General features: G+C 42.0%; 1 protein-coding gene across 4 annotated transcripts in view; it reads right to left on the bottom strand.

Annotated features, from left to right (window-relative positions):
- HECTD4 (HECT domain E3 ubiquitin protein ligase 4) overlaps positions 1–5064 on the bottom strand; it is a 77097-nt gene extending 72033 nt beyond the window's left edge. For all 4 annotated transcript variants that reach the window (XM_063350953.1, XM_063350955.1, XM_063350954.1 and 1 more), the window contains exon 1: positions 4617–5064. In XM_063350953.1, coding sequence (XP_063207023.1) covers positions 4617–4787 — 171 coding nt within the window. In that variant the 5' untranslated portion in view covers positions 4788–5064. The remainder of the gene's footprint in view (positions 1–4616) is intronic.
- Between the last annotated feature and the right edge of the window lie 11848 nt (positions 5065–16912).

Raw genomic sequence — 16912 nt, 5'->3', positions numbered from 1 at the left:
AAGTGAGAGACTAACGGTGATGCCTGAAAGAATGCCATCAACTCCTGTGCAAAAGTAACAGCCAAAGCTCCCATTCATAAGGTTATCTTCCTGCACAGAACTAACTTCAAGAACTACCTTCTACCTGGTGTTACTCTGAAAGCTCTAAACACTCTCAAAGACCAACACTGGAGTATTTGAAGTGGAAAGGGATGCCAAATGCAGGACTAGGAAAGTTACAAGCCTGACATACATGCCTGGGTCAGCAGTTCCCAAGCTAGAGGTCGTAACCCCAAGAGGGGTCATCCACTTAGTAAAAAGTCAATTGTTTATGCTGGCATTAGGGATTTTTATCTTGACAGAGGTGAAGCTTGTTGATGGAAGTAAGGTCACAAACACAAAGATTTGGGAAGCGCTGACCTAGATAATTACAGAGAACCACTCTCTCTTTCAGCGATCAGGGAAGAGTGACAAAACAGTTCTAGTCTGGGAGGAAAATGGATGAAAGCTTCAAGTTTAGCAGATACCTTCAAATCTAAATAATTTGCAATGAAAACACAAGTTAGTCACAGCATCAGTACACCCTGTTAAAACAGCACTGGACTTCAGTTGTTCAACTTCTCCCTAGAGGGCTAGCCTAGACCATACTAGTGGAAGAGGAAACGACACCACTTTTTTTTTTTTTTTTTTTTAACAGTGGTATCTCTTACTCTCTCCTACAGTAACAGAGCTTGACAAGAGCCAAAACATCAGATGAGGACAGATACATACATGCTCCAGATAGCTATTGAGGTAGGAGATACACTTTTAGCTTCTTGTTAAAAATATATTAAAGAGGAAAAAAAAAAAAGTCAGGTATTTAAAACTTTTCCAGGCTATGCAGAAGAGTAGCAAAAACAGCTATCCAAATGACTATTATCTCTGTTAGGCTGTTATGTAAAACAGAGTGCTTATGAGTTAAGTGGAGTGACACATAAGGTTGCTCTACTTTATACTGTGACTATATAGTGAAGATTTGTCTTTCTTCCCACTTATTTCCTTGTGGAAAAAAATAACTGAGCTTATCACTAGTTAGCCGAAAAACTGCCAATGATGCAAATTTAAAACTAATCAAAATACCAGATGCAAATGTGAAGATCAGAAAGAAGGCCTCCTCAAAAGGAAGGATTACAATGGTAACGTATGTCAACCAAACTAAACTGCGTAGAAACAAGCGAATGCTTTTTTGCCATTAGATGGCCTTGTTCCAGTCTACGTGAACAACCACTGTTCAGTACTGCCCTGCTTATTTTGTTAACAAGGGTTAACACATCAATTTATATTGCTGGCACTCTCATAAATCTCAGCATGTTGACTCTGCCACACTGGCAGATTAAAACCACGTGGTTTAAGGGACCTCTACCTTCAGACATACCTCCTGCCCCGCTCCCAGGGGTTATTGTATCTGGGAAAGATGTTTGATAGGGAGGATTGTGGCAGTGCTGCAGTTTCCACTGTGGCACTTTAAAGAGCAGCTCATCTTCCATTAAACTGTCCCTCCTGTGCAGGCTTTGACATCCAGGGCAGAGTCCAGACAAAATGTCATGACAACTTCTTCAGTTGTTAGTCACATAAGGTTGTCTCCAAGAAGCAGAAGACTTTGCACTTTGAAAGTTATTTCTGTGTATGAAAGGCTTTAAAATAAGGGTGCAAAGGCTTGCATATTGGCTAACTAATGTAGGTCTCCTTTGACTTAAAGATTTTGTTGGGAAACCCGTACCAAGAACAGCCTTTCTATGCACATCATTACAAAGTTCTATCAAATAAAAAAATCCAAAGTGCCTCCTTTCTTTTTGGTAATACATATGCTTTGTAAATATGCTGACAGACAGTCTAAGAAGCTGGCATACATCATTTACATCACATGAAAAGTAAAAATAAAACAACCCTCCACACACACTCTTTAAACTTAAAGGTACTCCTAGAACAAGTTACCTTCACATAAAAGAGAATGTTAACACTTTCATAACCTACCATTGAAGAAAAAAAATAATACACACACACATATATAAAAATATTTTAAAAAATTAAAAGTTTCATGGGAGTCAAAATAACAAAATAATAAATTTTCATAAGTCTTTCTTGGTGTAATACTAGTACCGCAATATTTTTCCTCTGCTCTTCTTTTTATAAATAGCAAAATCTTTGAACAGAAGGACAAAGGAAAAACATCCAAATACACTGACATTATTCACCAACAAGCTCTTTAAAGGGATATTTAAGCGAAATAAACCAGAATGATACTTCCCCACTAAAAAAAAAATATCTGTTTAAGTATACTTCATTTTTTAGTTAAGCGTGTGATATCAGAAATTCAGTCAAGGTTCTGACCACCGTTGATGAAGCACAAGAAGTGTATTAAAGAAGTTTACTAATCAAAGCAGCAGCTGCAGCATCTCCTACCCTTGTCCAATAACATATCCCAAGAGACTTCTATTTGGACCATTTTCAAATATATTTATTACATTGCAAGCAGGAGTAGAAGCAGTGCAAATGAGCTATTCAGTGTATTAGTCGATTGCATGGCCACTTCAATAAGATGCATGCACCTATTTCCACAAAATGGCTCCTCAAAGCCATTCCAATTTACCAAGGTAGTCCTTTTCTTTTTTTTATGTTGTTTTTTGAAATTATCAGCTAAATAATTTACACTTACACCACTTGAAATTTCACTTTTTTTTAACCCTCCCCCCTCAATACCAAAAACTACAAGCCATTTCACAAACGAGATCTGAAAAATAAGTCACTTCTGGTCATCAATTCTTCCAGTGGAATAAAATAAAATGCTGTGATATTCTGCAATTTAAGACTGACTATAAATCAAAATAAGCACCATAGCAAAAAGTCTTATTTAGTTAGTTAGTTTAACATTTCACAGTGCAAATATGCACAACAGAAAAAAATAATCTCTGGAACAGGAGAAATTATGTGAATTAGTGGCACTGGATTGCTGAAACGCTCATTATAGAAGTGTCATAAAGGACAAGACACTGTAACACTAACTCCATCCCTCTCTCTCCCAAACAATTATAGTTTCATAGACTTCTCTAGTACTAACAAAAAATTCTCCAGAGCTAAAGCGTTTGTCAAGTGAAGCTGTGTGTCAAGTTTCATGCCGGAACATACTTCTGGTCTAGCTTGCAAGATCTTAAAAATAAGGTTTGGGCTTTTTATTTTTTTTTTTGAAAAGAATATCCTCCTTTATTATGATGTAACACAAATCATGCTGTGGAAGCATGTATTTTTCAAAGACAGTTATTAGACTTGATGCTGCTTCTAGAACTATGTAACGGAATTGAAATATTTTCTTGAATACAAGCTGCGCTGAATGCTAGAGTAGACTCCGATCACAAGAGAGAATCGTTCCATGTTTCTACACATAGAGATAAGTCATCCACCTTAAATTTCCTGATCATGCGGTATTTGCCAACGTCCATTTAATGGGAGCAGCTAATATTCCCATTCCAATCCCCAGTGTCACAACACATAGAAAAGAGAATGCACGTTCAGCAAAAAATATCTTTCCTTAGATAAGGCTGTGGGAAGTTTTCATAAACACCATAAAGACTTCACATCGCAAGGCAAACAATGATGTTGTCACAACTGCAAGTCTGGCTCATGGGTTCTTCTTAGCAACACTCCAGTTAGCAGTCAAAGCCTCACTAAAGGGTTTTGCGGCCTAAATGCTCATGACCTAACATAGCACACAGATAAAGCTCCTGCTGAACCATCCTCTCCCGGCTCACACCACTCCGCTCCTCTGACAAAGACCCTGTGTCATTGCAAGCCACATTGCTGGAGAAGAGGGCGGGGTGAAAGAAGAGAAGGGAGGCATACGGGGAGGGGGAAAAAAAAAGCAGTCTACAAAATAGATGCAACCTACAATCCATGACATTCAGTCCTTCACCATCTCCTCATAAGATAAAACAGCTGTACCATCTGCCTGCAGCCAAAACCACCAGCAGTTCTGAGAAGGTAAAAAGCTGGAATGAAAATCTCATCTGCCCTCCTCACTCTTTAATAATGATCACTGTCAACAGCCTAAATACAACACCCGGACACCCCAGTACCCTAAGCATCTTATTATAAGGCAGATTGATTATAAACGTCCTAAAAGTAGCAGCAAAAAGATACAAAACCATAAACAAAAATAAATGAACCAAAGGCCTCCTTGAAATACATCAGCGTGGCTCAGATTTCCTAATCCTACTGATTCAGAACAAGGAGGTAGCACCAATACTTCACCCTCCATCTTCATTAGCACCTCACCAGCCTCCTGCCCAGTTCCACTTCCATCATTATTTGAAATAAATTAGATTGACTTAAAACAAGTAAACTGCCTCAATACCAGTTGGCTCCATACCCCAGATCTTTCACCCTGCACCCGCAGCTACCATTCTCCATCCCGGCCTCCCCATCCCCCTCTAGTCATTCTCCCTGCGCCCCCCTCCTCCCCCGCCCCCCATACCACCATCCTCCTCCTCGCCTCAGGCCCCCGCTGCCACTATCCCCCCTCCCCCGAGGGCACCCCCCTCACCACCTCCTCACCCCTACCGCCGTCCCTCCCCTCAGCCCGGGGGGCCGCGGGCCCGGCTCACCTCCAGCTCGGTGTCGCCAGGCTCGGCCACCCCGATGATCTCGCTGGGTAGCTCGGCCAGGTCGGTGACCCGGATCAGCCCGTCGTGCAGGAAGATGGTCTCCTCCTTCACCGACAGCCACTGGGCCGAGTCGGTGGCCGCCGCCGCCGAGGCGCCCGCCGGGGACCCCATAGCGCGGAGGGCGGGGGGACTCCGCAGGGCTGAGGCGAGGCGGGTCCCGCTACCCCGCCATGGCGGGGGCAGGGCGGGGGCAGGGGGGTCCCCAGCGGCCTGGGTGCCGGACAGCCGGAGCGCGGTGGGCAGCAGCGAGGAGCGGCGCGTTGCCACCGCGGCGCCAGGAGAGCGGGGACCTGCGGGAGCCGCCGTGCCCGCCCGCAGCCACCACGTCCCGCTCCCTCCTCACACACACAGGTGACAGCGCGACGCCATGTTGGGGGCTGAGGCGGGCCCGGCATGCACCGCGCGGCGAACAATACACCCTCCCCCCCTCCCAGCCCCGCGGGGCCCCGCCCCCGCCGCGCCCCTCCCCGCCGGGCCCCGCCCCCCCGGCGCCCCTCGGTGCCGCCCCTCGCGCCCGCGCGGCGCCCCCCGACAAGCCGCCCCCGAGGGCGCCTCCCGCCGGCCCGCGCCCCGCACCCCGCGGCGGTCCCTCAGCGCCGCGACCCGCACCCTCAGCTCCTCACCCCCGCTCCCTCCCGGGGCCACTCCCCTCAACGCCTCGCCCCGCACCCAGGAGCGATCCCTCACCGCCTCACCTCCGCTCCCCCCCGCCCCGGACTGCCCCCTTCAGCGCCTCCGCCCCCGCATCGAGGGGCGATCCCTCAGTACCTCACCCCAGTTCCCGCCGGGGGCTGCACCCCTCAGCGCCGCGCCCCACACTCAGGGCCGCTCCCCTCAGTTTCTCACCTCTGCTGCCCCCCGGGGTCGCCCCCCTCAAGCGCCTCGCCCCGCATCCGGGGCCGCTCCCCTCAGCGCCTCGGCCCCTCACGTAATGGCCGCCCCCCTCAGCGCCTCACCTCCGCTCCCCGCCGCGGCCGCTCCCCTCAGCGCCTCGCGCCGCACCCGGGGGCGATCCCCTCAGCCCCTCACCCCCTCACGCAATGGCCGCTCCCCGCGGTTCCTCACCTCCCTTCACCCAAAGGCCCCTTTCCTCAGCCCATCCCGGGGAGCTGCTCCCTCAGCCGCAGGGAGAGGGTTCGCCAGGGGAACGACGAGGGTGAGGCCGTTCCCCTCAGAGTTTCCCTCTTCAGCCTCACCTACTTGGCCAGGCAGGGCCCCTCTCCCTTGAGGACCGATCCCTCTTGGTGCCTCACGTTCCCCACAGGGTAGTTTCTCCCTTCCTCGCACCTCTGGTCACCCCTTTTTTGTCTGCCCCCCTCTCCTTCCAGAATGACCTCCCTTTCTCCCGTCCCCTCCGTCATCTCCTCGGAGGAATCCTGTGGCCTCTCGAGGACCCTTTTCATGAAGGACTTGTGAGGAAGCAGGTATGTCCCTTAAAATCCATACCTCCAGATTTATCTGTGTAATGAGGATGCCAGAGGGTGTGAAGCAAAAGGTTCACAACGCCACAGTATGTGGGGGAAAAAAAAGGAGATCCAAAGAAAAACTGACCTTTCTCTCTTTTGGGCGGCATTGGGTAACCTTCCCCATTTCCCATCAGCCTAATTTCACACTCAGTTGCCTCAGACCTCCGCCCGGGCCTGTTCAGAGAGGCACAAAGTGTCAAGGCATCTGTACCTGACTGTTCAGCAGAGTACGTGCTTGTGAGACAAATCATGTTAATGAGAAAGACACGATGATAAATGTTAAATATTTTTAGTGTATAATTACTGTGGGGATTCCCATTGCAAGTGTCTGCTTTTCATGAAACGGTGACTGTGCACAACAGAACAGAGATGGAGCGCTGCAGATTTATTTACCTGTTTGATCAGATTAAATTATTTAATATATTAGTGCATTATAACAAATGTGCTGTGGTATTGGAGGAAAAGTGTATTTGGAGCTGTAGGAAAATGAGATCTATTGCCAATGCTGTATGTCCTATTAAATCTGTTGGAGAAGAAGCATTTTTTCCATGTAATGGACCAGCGCTCAATTTATGACCCCACACAAAGCATCTTCGTATCACTGATTGAGCAGCACGAGCATTCACAAACTGCGCAATTTGTCTTTGAGGCCAGTTCAGACAACATAGGGTTCAGGTAAGTTCATAGGAGCAGTTGTTTACAGATCTGTGTGATAGCTCAGTACACTATATTTGGTAGGATATCACTGCCATTCATGTATTGAAGAGCAGAAGAGTCTCCAGGCTTGGTTTTATTATAGAAATAGGTATTATTTGCCTCTGTGCTAGAGAGTGTCAGTTTTGAACAGAGTATGCAGAGTTGGGATCAAAGGTTTTTGAAAGGGTGAGATCGTTCATGGGCATCTGTTATTTTTGGTCAAGGTGTGACACAGAGAACAACGGCTGCAGATGGATATATCCATAGATATGAAATCCACCCTGATCCTCCCGCGGGAGCACTGCTAGTGCTCACAAGAGAGAGAACGCTGAGATTTGAAGATTTTATGGCAGGTGGGATGTGGCAGCTGAGTTCTGGCAGTTGAGATAAGCAGTGCTCACAAGGTCTCCTTGGAGGAACGGGAAGGCTGCTGAGGTTAGATTAGTCACAATATTTCATTGCGAGATAGTGACTGGTGTTATTGTTTTGTTACCAGAGAAGGAGTTTTACATTGTTTTCATTCATTCACAGGAGACAGGAATAGTGTGTATACGTTTTAGTGGGAGTAACACTGGAAAAAACTCTCTTTTAGATTTTGTAATACTGTCATGGTACTAGTTGAATATCTTCCACAAAATCAATACAAATAGCAGAACTGGGAGTAAAACAGGTTGTTCACTTCACAAGCAACATTCATGCCAGGAAGGCTTGTCAACAGAAAGGATTTGCAGTGTTTTGTAGAGGTGGCCGAGTTTTGGATGTATCTGTTGTTCTCCAAAGGACTGTTTCATAGGCTGGGTAACCCCCAGGCTGAAAATTCTTTGTCTCCAGCTCTCATGTGCTTTTTCCAGGGCCTTCTGGACTGCTTTATCCCAGACGAATATGGTTGTCACAGTAGCTTCCAGATGGAGAGTCAGGGTTTGATATAGCTGTCGATTCAATCCACTAATTGCTTTGAAATACAAACCAAGGCCTTGTATTTGAATAAGGAGCTGACTCAGAGCTAGAAGAGAGGTATGTGTAACTCTGGATGCATTCATACCAGGCTAAGCACAGAAAGAGGTGCTAAATTATATACTGGCCAGAGGCTCTGCTTTGTCATTTGACTGGGGGTCAGTGAACAGTTTCTCACAGCGAGAATCCTGATATATGTGTTTTTCTGTGGTAAGTAACCTGAGCTGCCCCAGAGTGAAAAGCACGCCACTTAACTGTGAATTGGAGATTGTGCGGACATTTTAGAAATCCCTTTTAGCCGCATTTGTGAGAGGACATCCCAAGCTGAACAGAGGGGATGTTTACCATTTTATAGTTTTTTATTTGCTTATTTGGAGTTCTTCTGAATTGTATTGATTTGACAATTCAAAGTTAAAAATCAGTTATTGAATTAATCTAATGCCATAAAACTGAGAAACGTGTCCTGTTCTGCCTCAGTGCAGGCAAATAAAATAATCACTAGTAAATATAAGATTTAGTAAATTATTTTAGGTGCCTGCCATTCAGGACTTAACAGTATGTTGTACAACCTACAAGCTTACATAGCATGGAATGTTGACATAGCTTCTAGGGCCCTGATCCTGCAACGAATTCAGCAAATGCAGTTTGTCGGGATATGGTGCAGAAGATGTTGTATAATATAATGAAAAAAATATATTATTTTTGTTCTGCATGTCACCAGAAAATGTCAGCCACTGTGTCTCCAATGTAGCATTCAGAGGTGTACTGTATTGTACTACATTCTGGGAGATGGTGTGACTTAAAAAACAGACTAGAATAACTCTGTGACATAAATCATCAAGCTGAAGAAATAAACCCTTAATTTGCAAATAGGTTTATACAGAAAACCAGTCTTTTGCTGTAATTATTTTTGAGCAGATGGGTCAGCTGTCTAGAGCTAGGTGGCTGCTGCTGTGGCTGTGCTGGCATCTGCCTCTGGCAGCCGGATTCTGCAATGAACTTCGTTCTACGCTGGTCCCCGGTCCTGCAGCTGAATGTGGCCCTGTGCTTCTCTGTGCATCACAGGAGATTTAAGAGAAGATGCTTATGGTCTATGGGCAAAAATTAAGTTCTGTGAGCTGAAACTGGAAATTCACTATTCATGCTTCGAATTGACCATTTGCCTATTACGTAACGGAATTTAAAGGAACATTGTCTCGCCCTCCAGTTTAATTTTGTATTAACAGCTATAACATATGGTGGAAATTCTTTTCATCCTAAGGCTTTGCTGTACATCTTTCTGTTAATTTAGAAATGGCAGTTTCAGTTTTAATGACCATTGTGGCACTAAGAAATGTGTGAAACACAAGAAGTAGTTGCTATTTTTATGTGGTCTGCAATAACCAGATTTCCATACTCTAAATCCTGGCTTCTCTACCTAGTACATGTTATTTAGAGAGCCCAAATGCCATCATTAATAAGGCCACTATGCAAGGAATACTGGCATTTCTTGGCACACTAACTGTGATTAAAAAATACAGTTTCTTCATTTTTCTCCAAGTAAAACTTAGAAAGGACTGAAGTGGAAAAAAATCAGTATTTGACAGAGGAGAAAGAACAAACTAGACAGCGAAATAAAATAATTTCAAACTTCAGAGATGTATTTTAATTGCAAAGGAAAAATATTAATATTTTTCTCATTTTGATGTATTAGTAATAATCTCTGAAGAATGCTCTGACTGATAGCAAGGTAGACTAGAGGAAGGAAGAACAACTAAAAAGAGATTTTTATTAAAATGAATAAGGACAATTTCATTATAGGAAACATTGGTATGAATCACTTACCTTGCAAACATAGCCTTCATTAAATGGGACATGAAACAAATGTAAATTACAGCATCATAGTAAAAATGCTGGAATGTTTTCTTAGAGTCAGTCTAACCCAGTGTTGTGACCCAAGCTGTAACTACACTACTTGTGACACATACTTGTCCCATCTACACTGATGGACATTCCACCTGCAATCTCTTCCATTGTTGAATTGTCATTACAGTTAGGGAATTTCCTAATGCTTAATTGAACTTGTGTTACTGTAATTTAAGCCTTTTCATTTTTTTTCACGTTTTGTAGGCACAGAGAACAGCTGTTGTAGGCACAGAGAACAGTTTATTTCCTTCCTCTTGTGTGCAGTCTTTTTCATGGGTGAAGGCTGTGGCCACAGTTCCTCTCCAGTGTGTCTGCGTGAAATAAAGCCCATCCTTGTAGACTTTCTGTATGGGCCATGTATTGAGGAAGTCTGATCATGCTTCTGCTCTTTGGGATTTCCTACAGCTTGTCCATATCTTTTGAGCTTCTGGTACTTTAGATGAAGCCTTACCAGCGTGGAATGGTTTGGGCAGATTCCTGTGTCTTCTATGCAATACTCCTGTTAAGTGTCTCAGTAGCATCTTTGCTTTCTCTGCAGCTGCATGATATTGTCGAGTCATACTGGGCTTGTAAATGAAATAACAACTTACGCTTAAACTCTGTTTGCAGTATTTCACATGCAGAAACAAAGAAAGCTGGTATTTAGCATTACTCTCTGTAATCTCATGTCTCATTTTCTTATTCAAGAATTTAATGCAAGTAGCCTTTTATGGAGGGAAGTATTTAAATGCTGCCCATCAGTGACGAAGAGTGGTTGTGAGCTGAACAGATCCCTTAGTGGTTGTCCTGAATTTCTGAATCTCTAATGTCTCAGAAGACTCATTATTAATATCCAAAAATAGGTAGGTTTTAAACACAGCTATTCAGTACTGTTTTAAAATTCAACCTCCCTGAAAACTGGTGCAGTAAAAGGAGGAAAAAAATAAATGAAAAAAGTCTGCTACAATATTCTGCTTAATATTGTAAAAATCTAAATGTAACAGGGCAGATTTATGTAATTCATACGAATTATTACAAGGTCCACTTTATAAAGTGTTTCTCGGGGTTTGTAATGTTAAATTGACAAAATCCCTAATAGCTTGGTTGAGATCTGAGGATTTTAAAATTAGTTCTTGACAATGAGTTACAAAACCGGTAGCTCTTTGGATCAATGTATGCTGCAAGATCAGCAGTGTTTTCTTCCTCTTGTAAAAGAGAGGACTGCTTGGCAATGCTATTGTAATGCTGAAAGTGGCCAGCATAGAGATGGGGCTGATACTTAGACACAAATACAAAATATATCTTTCCTCAGAACTATCTCTAGCTTCATGTTTACCCCATATTTTACATAAAGTTTTATTTAAAACTCTTGTAAAGAAAAAGCATCATAAGCTGGTTTTCTGTTAGACCATTAAGAAACAGTTTGAGTTTCTACATTTGTATTTCAATAATTTTCTATAATTTTCTGAATAAATTGGTTGACAGTGCTGCAAAGCTCTGTGTTTGACAGCTATTAATTGATAACAAGAAAGAATTCCAGTTACTGACACAGAACATAGACTTTTTTTTTTTTCATTCTAGGAGCATCGCCTTGTTAGTCAAAGATGTCCTTTGTTCCAAGGCAGACATCCAAAATGTCCATTTTGTGTTAAAAGACCTCAGCTTTAATTTTAGTAAAATCAATATAAGTCCCACTTGGAGTCACGGCCCTGTATCATAATTTTAAATTTCTGATAGTTAAAAAATGAGAACGAATCAGTTAAACATGTTAAAGCCCTTTCATCTTTAAATTAAATATATTTTCCTCCTTTACATTAAATAGTGTGAACACAAACTGTTTTACTTCACGCTAGTAGTTCATGGGGAATTACAATGTAAAGTCGTCCTATGATATCATAGAGAAAATAAAATGCATTAACCTCTGGATCACGCTGATGTCCCAGTGCAGGGCCCCCGCGTACGGACAGGCAAACAGGGTGTTAACTCCCTGTCCACGACTCCCACAGGAGATGGGTGCGGTGATCTGCCGGTGTTTGTGTCTGATTCATTAGACTCCCTGAAATCTTCATTCAGCGCTGATTGAAGCATGTTGTCAAACCTGCCATCAGACTTCCTGGGGGAAGATAAGGATGTTCACATCACCAAAGCCTGATGGAAATGTGAAACATGGGGATGGCAGCTGCAGCTGCATCGCAAGGCAGGGAAGCATCATACCTGGTACTTGCAGGTTATGAGGAGGCGAAGAGCTCCCTGTGGCTGGGCCACCAACACTCTGCTGTGAGAAATGTGCTCCTGGTTAACTAGCCAGCTGGCTAACTAGCTGACTAACTTCATGGGGTGGGTGGGGAGGCTAGGTTCATCTTAACTTTATATTGAACAAGAGCTGTAATGGACAAGATCTGTATTTTACAAAATTTATATCCCTGGGAGAAATGAGTTCTCTCTCCCCATCAGGATGGCTCTAAACAGACATTATTTTAAGGTTGACTGAGAAGTGGGCAGAGTTTTATGGAATATTTGTCCAAAATGCTTAATCCCAGTCAGAATAAAAAGATAAAATTTTGACATTTGCAATGTAAAATGTCAGGGGAAAAAGTACATTTCAGGACAATTAAGTTACTTCATTTTTCTTTTTATTCCAGATTTACTTTATATTATGTAAGATTTTTATTTAATCCATATGTTATGATGGTTTAATTTATTTTTATTTTATATCGTTTCTTCATAATTTTGATATTGAATAAAATTAATATTGAAATGAAAACTACAAATATCTGTTTTAACATTATCCTTTTTTTTTTAATGAAGTTTTGTTAAATATGACTCATTCACAGTATGAGTTGATTTCAATTACTGGCAAATTGTCTGCCAGCTGTACATTTTCTTAAAAATCTCCCACATCATTAAAACTCGCATAGGGACAGTCTGTATAGTGTTGCAGAAAAACATTGTTGTGACATCTACAGGGGCTTATTATTTATTTATAATTTATTTATCCTTATTTATATAATTACTAGCAACAGAGGAGATTTTGTAATTATAGTACATACATTCTAGTATCTTTTTACATCTTTTTCACATCCCAGTCATCCCATCAGAACCATGAATAAAATTTCCTGGGAGGAGCTTCCCAGTACAGCAGTTTCCTTACACTCTCACCTTGGGATGGATGGTCTGCACTGGCAGAAGGCACAGGAGGATTGTATCTACTTGTGAAGGTATCCACCTAGCCTGAATTTCCCTAATTCTGACAGACACTAAGACACTACACAGTTCTGTCACCTTTTTTTTTCCTCCTTTTTTTTTCTTTTAACATTGTCAACAATGCCTCATTGAACCAAATTCAACTGGTAATTGGAAGTAAGTTAAAAGTCAGAAGAAGGGATAGGTAGGCCAGTGTGCTCATATCCTTTGTACGCTTGTGGAAAGACATATTTCCCATGAACTGCAGAGGTCAGGTCAAGAAACAAAGGAATTAACTATTGTGGGTATTCTGTAACTTATATTTCTTTCACAAATATCCCATCATATCTGTTTGTCTCATGTCTAAATATTTGCATCAAACTTCAGCTTTTTTCCGCTACAGTAATAATCAGTTTACCCTGACCAGATTTCAAACTATTCCAGTTCAGGAGCTACTCTTTGCAAATAAGGATGCTTTTCCTCTGTGACAAAGAAGAACTAATAAAAAAGTGGAAATGAGTGCATCTTGGCTTTTTCATTTCTTGTTGATAAAAGTCTTGATTTGTTACAGAAAACACTTTAGGAGTAAAATAAATTAGAAGCTTTCATGGCTTTTTAGAGTACTGGAAAGTCAAACTATCTAGGAAAACTTATAAATATTAGGCTAGTTTAATTTCATTCATATATCTCAGTCTAAATCCATCATATGGTAAGGTTAGGAATATTTTGACATTGAGAGTTTAAAATATGTATAATAAATACAGCAAAATGAAATGTATGAATAGGTAAGTGGGTGGAAAGCAAGGATTACTGTGACTGGCAAGAATTTGTCTATACTACTTAGTTTTTTTTAATCTATAATTCTGTAGCAGCTATAAGCTTCATTCAAAAACAAAATCTTACCGTGATGTTTTACAGACACGAACAGAACTGCTTAAAAGCTAAATATGAATCACCACCTGGATAGCTGCATTTGGAATTGAACACTGTGTTTCAAGAAGCCCATGGATGGGCTGGGGAAAGTCTTGGTGAGAGCAATCAGGCATCTTGAAAGCACAGCGTATGAGGAAAGCGTGACAGGATTTGGTATGTTCAGTCTAGAGAAGAGAAGGCAGAGAGGAGACACAGTAACAAATGTGTGAAAGGCGGAAGCAGAGAGAGAAGTAGTAAGCTGCTGTTGGCATGAAAAAAGAAGTCATGGGCTTAAACTGCGCCTGGGGGGATAGAGGGCAAACATCAGGAAATATTTCCTGTTGGTGTGTGTTCAGCAGGAGACTGGGATTGCCGTTAGAGGCAGTGGGATCTCTGCTGACGGAGGGCTTTGGCAATGCACTAGACAAGTGTCTGTAGGGCCTGATGGGCACTTAGCTGATCTCATCATGAAGGATTAGATGGTTTTCATAACCCATTTGCTATTTTCTATATTCTGTTCAAAGTAATTTCCATACCAATAGCAGGGAGAAAGCAGAATGACCTGGAGGAACGAAAAAGACCAAAAAAAAAAAAGAGCATGTTTGGGAATGTCATGTAATAGCTTGTCCACAGGGAGAAGTAATGATGGAGGGAATGATGGAGGAATTACTCAAAGATGGCAAGAAGCAGAATTTTGCCAGCTTGCTTCCATCAGCCATGTTTTGTAGGTGTCATGCAGAGTGAAAGGACTGAGGCAGCTGTTTACTACAAAAGGCTAGAGCTGGGTCTTTATATAAGTTTTAGAAAAAGCTATGCCAATCCTGACAAAAAAATCTATTCAGTCACCCATGCCAAGTTAGCAATATAGGGAAGAAAACCCACAACTCATTACATGTTATTCATCCAAAAATGACTTGCCTTTCATAAGCACATCTCTAAGTAAGGATAATTTGTGAGGATGTTATAAAAGAGATAACAGTGACTAGAGAGTCTGAAACAACAGGACACCAAAGAAAAGAGTCAAAGCAAGATTTTAAATGAGAATTTTAAATGAGGTGGCTTTTGAACTTTTATCATCTTTGTCTTTTACTGAAATTCACAAATCAGTTTCAAGATCCTGTGAAGTCTTAATTAGCAGGTTTTCACAGGCATTACAGCACTAACTACCCTTTTTCCTAAGAAAAGGAAGCCAGGTCAGTGAATCCCTGGCCTGAGAAAATGCTATAGTCTGTACCGGTTTTCTCTTCAATGGTGACAGGAATTCAAAACAAACTTAAAACTGAAAGCCGCTAATTGAGAACTGAAGCCATGCAGTGCAAATTGGAATGCTTCTTCCTCTGGGAAGAACAATTTTGCTCTCTGCATGGTGTTGTTTTGCAGCTGTAAGTGCCCACATCTCCAAAGGTGCTCTTCCCATAGTGCCTGCCTCCCCTTCATTTCTTTCTTGAAGCATTTCTCCTGTTCTTTCAAGTGTCTCTTTCCTATATAATTTCCAGCCAATAATCTACTTTTAAAGGAAGAGTAAGAACTATTATACCATAAAGTCACAGCTAGTGAACGAGTTGGCTGGATGTAAGTATGAGGGAGAAAAACAAAAAAGGATATAGATGTCTACTGTGGTTTTGTTAGTAAAGGGATGTTGCAGATTTCTGCGAGAAGTGCCATCTTCCTATGCTCACTATGACTCACCTGTTTTTCCCTCTGTTCCTTACAGCCAGATGGCATAAACCAGTAAAGGCCAAGTAATTCATCATTCCACGAACTTGGGATGGACTGGCCTTCATATGAAGCCAGGATGGTCAGAAATCTTTTCATGCTGCTACAGGTAGGACAGTTTGTTTGTAATATTGTAGAGTTGAGTTTATGAATGCTGCAGTGGAGGGTCTAGTGCAAATAAAATCCTGGTCCTGACACGTAAAAGTCAGTCTTTTCTGGAATTATTTTATAAACCCCTGACTTTATGCTTAACGACATAGAAGTGTTTCTTTAAGAAGAACAACATCACAAGTAGCCTGCAGATAAACCATGAAGAACAGTTAATTGCCCTTCAACTAAAATAACTCCATGAACAATCAATCAACAGGAGAACTGACAGCAGCACTATCTGTCAGTCATCCAAAGCCAACCGACTATTCGGAGGACTATACCAGCATCACTATCTTCCTTAGATTATTGGTTCACAATTAGACAGCAACAGCCCAGCCCTTCACATGCAATACAGTGACTGTATTACATGTGTTGTGCTCATTCTTCCAGATCGTTGTCATATGGCTGTCGATTGTGCGTGACAAACACATAAAAAAGCCATTTCTTAGGCTTGATTATCCAGTCCCCCCAGGCTTGGTGTGGTGGCCAATTGAGTGACGTGAAAAGTTGCAGCTCGGGGTGACAGGATGGGAAGAATGATAGAAATTCTAATAAGTATTCTTATAAATCCCCAGGAGACAGCTGCACTGGCTGGCTCATGCTGGGACACCCTTCTCAGGTACTTGTGATATCAGCTGTTACTTCAAGTAAGCCCAAGCCGTATCATTTGTGCTGTTATTTGTATTATTTTCATTTTTTTGATGTAAGCTGTTAGCAATTTTGGAGATTAATGGGTTGCCCGTATTAGAAGAGAGTTACATGATGACGTTAGACATTGCCTTGATGAAATCATGTTTATTTACAAAGTGTTAAAAAGTCTTCTTTCATAGAGTGTTGGATTAAGTAAACCACAAATTTTTGTGCACAGTTCTTCGACCAAAGCCTGTATTTTGACAAAAAAAAATTCTCCTACATTAGCAGTCTCAAAATGCAGTTTTCCTGTTTTCCTTCTTTTTATCTTCTGTGTCCCTAGGATATGCTTGTTTGCTTTTTTTCTCTCACCAAGCACAAAGCTCCAGACTTCAAATGCCCTTTTTGCACTTTCTGTGTCAGTCCAGAGGGAAGCCATGTGGATAATGTGCAATGTACAGAAGCTTTGCCATGTGCCTGTCATTTGAGTAATAGTTGCTGTTGTTTCAGTTCTCTGATTCTAGAGGGGCATTTGTTTATTTTTTGTGCATATTTTAAGGAACAGTTATGGTTATACACCAATTTCTATGAAATTCCATGAAACAGATCTTCGTTTCAGCTTAGTAGGACATTGACATCAGTAAT

Source organism: Chroicocephalus ridibundus, chromosome 13 (genome assembly GCF_963924245.1).
Source record: "Chroicocephalus ridibundus chromosome 13, bChrRid1.1, whole genome shotgun sequence".
NCBI classification, from domain to species: domain Eukaryota; kingdom Metazoa; phylum Chordata; class Aves; order Charadriiformes; family Laridae; genus Chroicocephalus; species Chroicocephalus ridibundus.
Note: the sequence above shows the minus strand (reverse complement) of the source record. Positions and strands in the feature narration are given on the sequence as shown.